Source organism: Pleurodeles waltl, chromosome 4_2 (genome assembly GCF_031143425.1).
Source record: "Pleurodeles waltl isolate 20211129_DDA chromosome 4_2, aPleWal1.hap1.20221129, whole genome shotgun sequence".
NCBI lineage: Eukaryota > Metazoa > Chordata > Amphibia > Caudata > Salamandridae > Pleurodeles > Pleurodeles waltl.
Window position 1 is genome coordinate 610850451 of NC_090443.1, and position 11403 is coordinate 610861853.

General features: G+C 42.4%; 1 protein-coding gene across 1 annotated transcript in view; it reads left to right on the plus strand.

The window, feature by feature from the left end:
- The window catches only part of SLC30A7 (solute carrier family 30 member 7), a 156563-nt gene extending 146242 nt beyond the window's left edge, over nucleotides 1-10321 (plus strand). The window contains exon 11 of the mRNA XM_069232181.1: nucleotides 8400-10321. Within this exon, the coding sequence (XP_069088282.1) occupies nucleotides 8400-8447 (48 nt within the window). The 3' untranslated portion in view covers nucleotides 8448-10321. The remainder of the gene's footprint in view (nucleotides 1-8399) is intronic.
- Nucleotides 10322-11403: the final 1082 nt, after the last annotated feature.

Genomic DNA, 11403 nt, shown 5'->3' on the forward strand with positions numbered 1-11403 from the left:
ACACCGCCCCAGATACTGGCATGCTGTCTCCAACTACCCTGGCTACGGAGGAATGAGTATGTTATGCAGTGGTGGTGATGATGGCAGCGGAGGTCCATGACCTTAAACTTCCCTCTGTGCCGGTGAAGACTAACCCCTTGATGGGAGTGCTTCACCCTGGGGCTTCCTCATCCGAATCCCTATTGCCCTTTAATGAAGAACTGACTGACGTCCTGGTGAGAACTTGCCCTGGGTGATCGTAGTTTCCTCAACCAACACCCTACCCCTGAGAACTTGGTAGTCTAAACCTCAACTTCCCATGGCGCGTTCTCTGCTGCTCCCCCGGACATGGAATCCAAGAGGCTGGATAGCCTAGGCAAGGAAATGTTTTCTCTTACCAGCCTAGCATTGCGGTCAGTGAACACTGCATGCCTGTTTGGCCGTTATTCCCATACCTTGTGGTATACGGTTGTGCAAGTGCTGCCACAGGTCGCAGAGGAGGGACGGGCCATCCTCTCCCAAGCAGTGAAAGACAGGAGAGATGCAGAAAATTTTACCATTAGGTGTGGTTTGGATACGACTGACTGGCTGGGCCCATTGATAACCTCTTCTTGCCGGCAGCAGCTTAAAAAATATCTGACTTCAACAAACTAAATTTTCTGTTTAATAAATAAATCAAAGCCTGGTTTCTGTAAACACATTATTCTTAACTTCATGATTATATAACTTAGTTTTCATTTTACTACAAACAGTATAGTCCATTATTTCACTTACCGTTTCAGTAAAAAAAAGAAAATCCCTGTATGACAACATTTTTTTTCATGATAATGGCACCAAACTAAGCATGTAATACATTATTACGGGTAATATGTACAAACCATAACTTGGTATAGTATACATATATTCTGTAAAGGGAAAAGGGCATTTTAAAGCCTATTCTGAAGCATTGTGTGGAATTAACAAAAAAGAAAGCTGCACAGCAAGAGCCGATGCTGTAAACGCCCACAAAACCCCACCCCACCCACTTGTCTAAGGCAGGGAAGGCTTCTAGTGTCAGACTTATACCTCCTGGAGACTATGTACGAAGTGGGAAGGGTTGTATTGGGCCCTTAACACTTTTTACAATTTCCATCAGCCCTATCCTAGGCTGGATGTGTCCCCTTGTCCATAGGTTTGGCCAAGTGAGGCAGAGCTGTCTCTTGCACCCATTGATTGTGCAGAGGACACCAGGACAATGGTCCACTTCCTTAGCCCTCCTACAGAAGCAAGGAGTGGTAGGAGGATCCAGAAGCAGAGAGCTGTGTTGCATTTTACTGTGCTTCAAGGAGCATGCCCTGTCCTAAGTTGTGCCAGTGTTTGCAAGTGGCAGGCAGCAGCACACATTTTTGGAGACTTTAGCAACAAAAAAGGATGATGGACAGAGTGCTGAAACTTTCAAACACTCACTCCCAGTCACAGATCTGGGTTAAATCCATTGATCTTTTGCTCACTGTGCCACCCCAGTTTGGACCCAACCATACACAAATCAGACTTTACCCTGTTCCTCATGGGAACATTCCAGCCTGATCTGCCAGATCAGGTCCTTCCTAGACCGGAAGCGCGAGTTCCGCCCACTCCCAATGATTAGTTCGCCTTGCCTTGCCCCAACCAAGGGAAGGCAGAGCCAACTAAACATTAGGGTTGGGCAGAACTCGTGGAGTTTTACTCCCTGGAATTCTGCAGAGTTTTCTTGTAATGGGCAGAAATCGGCACACTGTATTGCTTCTGCTGATTTTTAGCGCTAGAACCTTATTACATGCTGAACAATCAGTGCAAACTTCACCACGCGGTGTGCCAGAGGGCTGTGCTGCTCAAGTTGATTTTCCTGCAGCTCAAGCAGATTTTCTGCTTGAGCTGCACCTTTCTCATCACAAACAGTCGCGACTGCCTACGCTGGGACAATCTCGCTGGATGCCCTCCTAGCGTCCCAAAATTACACTAGGGGACGTTAATTCTTGCTCTCACTCACCAACTTACTGCTGGCGAGCTGTACGCGAGAAAAGCCAGCAGGTTGTGAAATTTGGCTGGAACTCCGCATTACAAACATAACGCAGAGCGGTCAAAATTCCACCAACTCCGCCAGCAGAGCGGAAATTATCACCGTCTCCTACTAAATTATCCCTACCTGCAAGTAATTAATATGATGATCATGGTAACCCACACATGACAATCGATAAGCCCTGGATGTTAGAAACAATAAAGGTCTGTTCCACACATTGTAGAAAAATAGAAAATTGCTTTGTGAAGCTTCTTCTCTCTACAGCATTATAAACTTTAAAAAAAATAACATATAATTAAATGTTTCCTATTTTTGCTTTTTTATTATTGTATTTTTTTAACACTGGAGTGAAGAAGAAAGAACCAAGGCTGCACTGTTGAGAGCAGAGAACTAGGCTACCCTTCCAAGTGAACTTCGAGAATCATAGCTGTGTTTCTTGAATAGTTGTACATTGACCCCTTTAACCTCTTAACTGCTGAAGCTTTCTCATCCCAGTGCTGAGGCTTTTTTGGGGGGCACTTCACATTTAGGCCTACATAGCATTTTTTTCCACATAAGGTATCCATGCTTAATTTGCATAAATTTTTCTCAATATCATGAGGATTGTAATGGTACCAGGGTTTCTTGATTCACCTTGAGGCGACAGAGAAAACAGCCAAAATATAGCATTTTTTTTGGGTGGGGGGGGAGGGGACAAATGGGAAAAGTTGCTCTTCAACAAAAGTGTCTGGTTTTTCCTAGAAATTATATAAATGAAAGGTTTGCGGTGCTGAAATCACCAGCCTTCAAGAACATGCAGAACTGTATCTAAAACATTTTTTAACCACAGTTTTGGCATTTTTTTAAGAGGTTATTCCATTTTTCTAAATGTTTGTGCTTTCAACCTATTTCCAGTCGGTGGTGGAGGACCCAGGTGTGAAACCCAGGAGTGATGCTGGAAAGCTGTGCATTTCTGAAAAGTAGACACAATTCTGAATTCATCATGGGTTAATTGTGTAGAACCCTCAAGGTTTTTCCAAAGAAACTAAATATGGCAGTAAGAATTGAAAAAGAGTAGGAAAAAAAAAAAAAATTGTGAAAACATGTTCATCTGCACCTTCTTGTCACAATGGCTGATTTACAAAAGCAATACACCAGTACATCAGCTAGACCTTTCTGATGGCGAGGATATATAGGGTTACCAGGTTTTCCAATAACTCAAGGTACCCAGAGTCACCAACTGAGCTGCACCTCACAAAGGTTTATCATTGTGTACCAAGTATAGAGCTATTCAAATGGTAAAATATATAGAGTGAAAAATGTGTATGAAGGAAACCTATGTATTTCTTAAATAAATGTACACAAGGTGCTGAATTTAGGAGTAGTGATTATTTGTACGTCTCTGAATGTGTGGTCATCCATACCACCATGCAATTAAGAAGACATTTTGCAAAATGTATTCTTCCTTACACATTGGCTAACTTTTGGAAAGCACAAATGCAGAGAAATCCAATTGGTAATAACAAATGTTTTGCTATTCTGTCTTCCCCCACCTCTCATACTAAAAAATGGCACCCCAGTCGTGTGGTTAGGCCCAGTACCTGCTACACAATACACCTCAAAACATGAACTGGAGATATCCTATTTTACCCAGCAGAATCCATGTCTGTTTTACAATGGCATAACCTGGGCCCCCAGCATCTCCCGATAAAAACTGTACCTCACACCTGTGGGTTGGTATAGAGCATGCAACAGGAAAGGGCTCGAAACGCAATGTTTCCTGTGAAAAAAAAAAAAAAAACTGATTTGGCAATGGTGCGATATTTGGACCTGCGTTCAGCTGCCACCCTAGGAAATCTACCAGATCAAGACATTTTTGAAAACCATACACCGGGGGGGAGATGGGCTCCAGGGTGATGTACCTCACATGGATTCCACTAAGGTTTCTTAGTCACAATGTCCTGCAAACATCAAACTTTGCCTCAAATCACACATTTTCCTTGTGACAGGATCAAAGCAGGCATAAAAAGAGCCACCCCCTCCCTGCACAAGTACTTCTATTGACCCTAGTTTGGTCCTTTCCTCTTGCAGGACTTACTCCTACTCTTCTGGTTGATGTGTCCAAACTACAGCCAAAAAAATCTGAATTTTACTTGCTTGCCATGGGAATGGGGCTATGTGCCCAAGGCGGACTGAAATACTGTTGGGGGTTTAGGACTGAAGGATAGGCCAACACCAGGGTGGTCAACCCACGCACTACTTTTTCCCATACAACAACAAAATACATTTCTTGAGTATAGTGGGCTTAATGCCTTCCCAAGGGCAGATAGTCGCTAGTCTCCCTCAATCTTCCAATGTTGGGTGTGCTCTGCCATTGGGGCACATCACCCCTCCCTTTTTTTGTACCATATTTTCCCTGATAGTCAAATGTGATTTCTGCCATCTAGTGGGCGTGGTGGGGTGCAGATTGAAGTGAACACCTCCAACAACCCCCACTGGCCAGAAAGACTAATGAGGACCAGGGCAAAGAGAAGCACAGGCCCATGTAATTGGGGCTACTCCCCCAAAAGATATGATGCAGTTCACCAATCCCTAGTGTCTAGTGGGCTTTCTGCCCCTCACTCCCACCCGGGGAGCAGCTAGGGGGTGAATACCCCATCCACCTCCAGGGACTGGACCAGGAGGGAGCACAGGCCCATGTCCAGGGAATCCACTCCCACCTACCCCCACCCCCACTCCATATCCTTCGTGTCTAGTGAGTGGATTACCACTTGAAGATCATCCTCCTGCAGCGATCCGCAAGCAGGTGGTCAACTAAGGAGGGATACCAGTGGTAATGGAACTGTGTCCCCTTAAATAGTACTTTCCCCATGAAAATTGGTTCCTGGGGTTGTTGAGTTATGCCCCTGAGCACTGAAGCAGTGAAAGTAAAATGAGCAGGAAATGACTTCTCCATGCCATATGTGACTCAGGCTGCTGGGGAAGCTCTTCCACAGCATATTGCCTCCAAAATGAAGACAGGAATCCCTCTGGTGCAAGCGGAAGTTTTGGAATCCAATAGACTCATTGGAAGCTTGATTTTGATGTCATTGATTCAATACAAGAATCTCTAGGGTGTCCTTCCTGTAGAAGAGGATTTGACAGAAGTAAATACAGAATAATTTTTTGCAGGGAGGGACCCTTTCAGGAAGGATTTAATACGAAGAGGCCTATTGATTCCCTCCTTTTCTTGCTGACTACTTGGAATTGTAGGTATCAATAAAAAGATAGAAAGATTCCCGAGGATGTGCCATGTTGCCCTGACATTGGTGTGATCTCGAGTAATACATCAGTATTCCGCCCACTGTCAACCTTTTGAAACATCTGTAGCATAGTGTGGTCCTGAAGAAGTTGGCCGGATGAAATTATTTCCCACCTCGAAATGCGTTGGCACCTTTAGGAGTGATTCCAGCTCTCAACATTACAATGGCTATACATCAGAACTGCTTTTCCATTGTATTTTGTTTTGTATGTATCGGATGGCTGGGTCAGGGTGTGAATGGAGAGTATGATAGGGAATGATTCTGGATGTGAACAGGAGTGAGTGGATTGGAATGTGGGGGGGTATTCTTTTTTCTGTTGTAAAGCACATAGTGGCCCTTATTACGACCCTGTTGGACGGCGGTATTGTGGAGAAAAGTACTGCCAACAGGCTGGAGGTACTTTTCCCCATAATATGACATTGGCGGTTAGGCTCAAGCCAAACTGCCAATGTACCACTCCGTCCGCCATGGCGGTAACAGCCGCCGGGCTGCAGACTTCAGTCTCCAGTCAGGCGGCCGTCACTAGCCCGCCCGCGGGATTATGACCCCACCTACCGCTATGGTTTTCGTGGCCTCCTTACCGCCACGAATACCATGGCGATAGGCAATATCAGTGACAGAGCACATACCACATGCAACGCACACCTGCATTCACACACAAACATATACACCCACACACACACACAAACCCTCCGCCCTCCTCTGTCGGAGCACCGAACTTAACTGATTTCAGGGGGTCCTCTGGCAGGAGACTGGCAGCAGCTTCCCCCAGAAGAACACTACCAGGCCGTATCATGGGTCATTATATGGTCTGTGGCAGTCTACTGGCGTGGCGCTGCTGTTGGCAGCAGCGCCGCCTTACCGCCATCTTTCTGGTGGAATTTAGGCTACGGTCATAATATGGCGGACGGCTGGTAGCCGCTGCGACTGTCTTTTGGTGGCTGTGGCTGCGGCGGTAGGCGGTAGGCGGTTTGAGGTAAAGTGCAAGAGTGACTACAACTAAAAAAAACCTTGACATTTGCTAGGGAAGGTGTATCCTGAACCCACTCACTTTAAAGCAGTGTGTTTATTGGTCAAACGCTGGAACTGTGCACACTGGCTTCTCTCCTTCTCCAGTCTACGTGTTTAAGTAACTATGAGAACCGTCTCAGTAGCGTACAACAGCACTTTTGCAACATCAGCTTACTAGTAGTGCTAAGATATCCTGAGACCCTACCGATAGTTTACAGCTAATATAGCAAGATGATTTATTTATTTACAAAGTAAAGTGGTGCATTCATACCCAGCATATACAAAGTTAGGCAAATCTGTTGTCGTACTGTGTAGACATGTTTTGAAATCAGTGTGGTTTGTTTTGTAGCATGTTCTCGTAAGGGCATAGTCATGCCAATTAGAAGGTTCGCAAAACCACCATACAGAATAGTGATCTTGAGTGTCTTTGAGGAAGCCAGTGGTGCTGTTAATCATTGAGAAGGGGCAGGGTAATGGCTGGGGTGTACTATGAAAACACATTACAAGAAAAAGAAAATACATACAGTATATGATAGCACTGTAGAGATGTTAATTATCATTTAGATTACACTTAAACCGTAGTTGAGATAATACCTTTAGACTAATGAGGATGTATACAATTCTGACATGGACTTGCAAAGAATTGAAGGTTTTAATATTTTTTAATAACAGATCCAGACAGGTTATTGAGAAAGTGTGTGAGTGGGTGAGACCACTGAAATTACACTGATCTGAGTTCATTTGTTTGAGCTCTGGGGAAGGCCCCGTCTACCTTCCATTCTGCCAAGATTGTCAAAGTTAATGTTATCAAGTTGGCTAATAGTAATCGGGTTACAGCACTTAAAACATGTTGAGTATGAGGTGCTGTACTAAAAACATAACTTTCTGAAGGGAAAAACACCTGACAATGAAAGGGCATTGTTAGACACAAGAATCAAGACATTGTTGGAGGTTTTAAGAGGGAATAGCCTCTTTAAAGAAGGTTCACTGACCTTGGATTTTGACTCTTGAGTCTTAACAGTTTCATTTTTAAACATCAACCATTAAACCAGGCAAAGTATGTAAATGATTCATAACCTACAGCTTCCTACTGTTAAATTGCCTGTGGTCATGATGGTCCAAAGCTCATGATTATCCAAAGTGTTCTCAGTTAAGGATGGGCAAATTAGATTAGAACATTGGAATATTGAGTGCTCTATTAAAGAAACCGTAGAGGCTCATAGCCTATAATGGCCGCCCCTGGATTCCAAGGCTAGTCTCACTGTTTCTCCCTTTTCAATTAAGAACATTCTACACAGTGGGTGGAAAGTTTGAATAGCTTTATAACTCTAATGCCTTGGTTGTATGGGTTGTTAAAAACCATCTTCCGGGTTATAACTCAAATTCAGTGCCTTTAACAACCGTTCTAGTTCTTGGCAGAAAGCTATAATTCTGTTCTGGCAAATGCTCTAGGAGGTTTTGTCAAGGCTACTTATGGTTTACCTCTCCTTGCTACTATGGCTAGTTAGTGTATTGTAATTGTATTTTAATCGTATTTATATAGCGCTTACTACCCCGGACGAGGCATCAAAGCGCTTTTTGATGAGTAGCATGCTACTCCGGAACCCAACAAGAATTAGTGATGGATTAGTATTGTTAAATAATGAGTACAGTTTTAGTATTATTATGAGTTAATATGAGCCGCGGATATGAGAGTTTGTTAGTTAGATTGACTGGAGTAATGGAGGGGTGGAGGAGGAAAGAAATCCAGAAGTGTTAATTGGGAGTATATTCTTCATTTACTCAACCCAAAGGCTTGGGATGAGTAAAGGGGGGGGGGGGAGAGTATGTGGAAGGGTTAGGGAGAGCATAGTAGCAGGGTGAGATGAATGCAGGAGAATTTAGTAGGGTTGTGTGGGAGGTCACAGAGGTAGAGTGAGGGTTGGTGAGTTAGATGTGGAGGGAAGAGCTTAGGCAGAGATATTTTGGAGATGAAAGTGGTAGAAGGGATTTGGGATGAGTCAGAGTGAGAATGGAGGATCATGGAGTGTGTCTTTGATATTATGTGCATATTTATGTGTTCTTTTTCTCTTCTCTATTTTTTTTTACAGGTTGGGGTAAGGCAACTTTATGTACAGATTGACTTTGCAGTTATGTAAGAAACCTCTTATATTCTGACTTGTGGACCAAAGTTTCCTGGTACTGTATTCATCTAAAACATTGTGCTCCTGGTTTGGAAGCTGAGCCACCACCAACAAAGCATCTGGACTAAGTAGACTCTTCTGCCTTCGATTGTCTACTCGTGGAATTTACTTCTGGGGAGTAATCATTAAAAAATGTGTGCTGGACCATTGGTTTTGTCTTTTCTCAACTCACCAACCCTTTCTGTTCCTCTGCTTTTGTACTTCTTTTTTGATTTGTACAAAAGCATAATTGTGATCTCAGCGTTTTAATTCCCATTTTACTCTATTTTGTTATATTACCAGTTCTCATTCCTAAAACCAGTGTTATCACGTATTGGACATTTGTTTCATGCCATAATGGCACCCATGTTCACATTCTTCTGCATAGTCATATGTTTGTAAATCCTGTTTGTACTTTGCAAACTTAATGATCCAAACCATATTGGGTTTTCAAAGTGCCTTTACATCTTCAAATGCATTTGCCAATGTAGGTGAAAAGAAAAAGCATAAAATGTTTTTTTTCTTTTTATTGTTTTGTAGTGCTATTGGTTTTACAGAGGACTCCTGACTGAGATGTTGTCTTGATTTGTTTTCATGTAATTAAAAAAAAAACGGAGCATTTACTTATACTCCATTTTTTAATACTGAATTTATATACAGTGAGTATTCTCAAGATTACAAAGGAAGATAGGAGTTTAAAAATATCTTTAAGTGTACACATCTGTTAATTTGTTAATAGTTGTAGAAGACATCAAACACTTTTTCTGTTAGTATGAAGGCCTAAAATATACAGTCTTACTTGGAAAGTGGCATCTTTTACCAGTGAATGGAATTTATTTACATTTTTCAACATTTCTTTTTTTAACTTGAATGAAAGTTGAAGCATAACCATTGTATTTTTTCTGGTCTTAAATATCATGTTCTTGGACTGAAAAAGTTACCATGTATGAAACGGTTGCTGCTTTTTTGTATTAAAACATACCTGGAAAGGTGAGCTAGTAACGTGGGTCGGGGGGAGCTTTTCGGTATTCAAAAAGATGCAATATTTATCTGAATTTGTGAATGTTTATCAAATTTTGTGATACACAAAAAGAGTATTTCACATTTGTCTTTCCACATAGCCTTTTGCTCTTAATGTGTAGGGTTGTATACAACAGTAGTTGATTTTGTTTTTACTCGTTTGAATCAAAATGTGAGAATTCAGCCCTTTCCATGAGGTTGGAGGACAAGCTCCACGTGTTGATCATGTACTTCTTTGGCGAGCCTACAGGAGGACATTTTTCAGTCTGTATTGGGAATGCAGATTTGTTTACAGGCAGCAGGAGGAGCATGGGCTGTACGCCTCGTTAACTACACAGCAGAACAGTCACTGTGCCACTTTGTGCTTGTCCCTTCTTTTGCTGAGTCAAAGAGCTGAATTCCTTCTATCAATGGTATGAGTCTCTAATCATATTCGAGGCTCTTCTAAACACGATCAATTCAGCCCATTCTTCAGTGGACGAAAAAATATTATGACTAAAGTGCAATAGTGATTGTGTCATGATCAGTAAAGAGATTTGAGCTACTGACGTTGGCGTATGCTATTCTAGCACCACGTTCTAAGTATATTGATTCCAAAATTTAAATTGGCGGTTTGCATTATTAACTGGAACTCGTGATGTACCAAATGGGCCAACTCTTCTAACTTTACATAATAAACAAGATTACCTATGCACATTATGCAGAACATGCACAAACATGTTCTGGAGCCATTAGTACTTTGACCATTGGAGTTACCATTGTGTTTTTTCCTGAGATGTTAACCAATTTATTTTCTAATGTTAAATAAAATTGAAATTTGGCTCGAGGTACTTCTGTAAAGTGTGAAGGTTGGTGCTTCTTGAGTTTTTATTGTCTAGTGCTTTTCCTTTTTATGAAACACATTGGACAAAAGCACTTTGATTTAAAAGATCAAAATCCAGGTCATTGTTTATATATGTAACATTTCCAGCTTGACATATTTTTCATATCCACACATTTTTAGAATATTTGTTCTAACGCCTGTGCAGGCTTTATTAGAGTGTTTTGTGACAACCTTTCTATTGTTTTTTTTTTTCTGCTACGTAGTTGCATTTTGAGACAAGTGTCACATATGCATTTTTCCTAACTGAACAATTGCCTCAAAGATTCCTGTCAGCATAATGGTGACATCAGCTGGCACCTCCTCGCAAACAAGTGCGCACTTTAAAATTAGTCATGGTTGTATTGTGCAACATAGGATGCAAAAAAGTGTTTCAGATTTTAGAATTTCACACAAGGCAGTGTTTCCGTCTGTTGGCCATTGTTAGACCTGTCAGCCTTTGGGTGATCTTCCCCAAACAAAACCTTTTGCCTGCTTGACTTATATTTTTGCTGATTCTTTCTATTGGCCTACAGACTGAGCACTTTACCACTGCTAAAGTGCACTTGAATAAGCAGTGTCTTGATCCCACACAAAGGAATATTTAGCCCCCTGTAGTGAGTCTGGAGCCAGGGCAGAAAGAAATTACGTAAGTGTACTTCAAAAATCCTTCTTTGAAGTCACCCCCCACTTCAAAGGCACAGCTGGGTATAAGTACTGGGCCTCTGACCCTACTAAATCAGTACATTTCTGGACCTGTGGATACTCTGCCAGTAATAAGGACTGCTGCTCTGTAAGAACTACTTTTCTGCTGTGCTGACCTGCTTGCTGCCCTCTGCCTGGGTGAGAAGGACTGGACCTACACCACTTGAACCTAGAGTGACTCCAAGGGCTTGTCTGTTTGCCTGCTGTTCTGAAGTCTCGGGGATATCAACGACTTCCCGCAACTCTACACCAGCACCTGGTCTGTTGCCAACTCTGAGTCCTCCGTCCTCCCTGGCAAGTAGTGCCTGTCCAGTCCTGTACCCTTGGAAGTGGGTTTTTCCGTGCTGA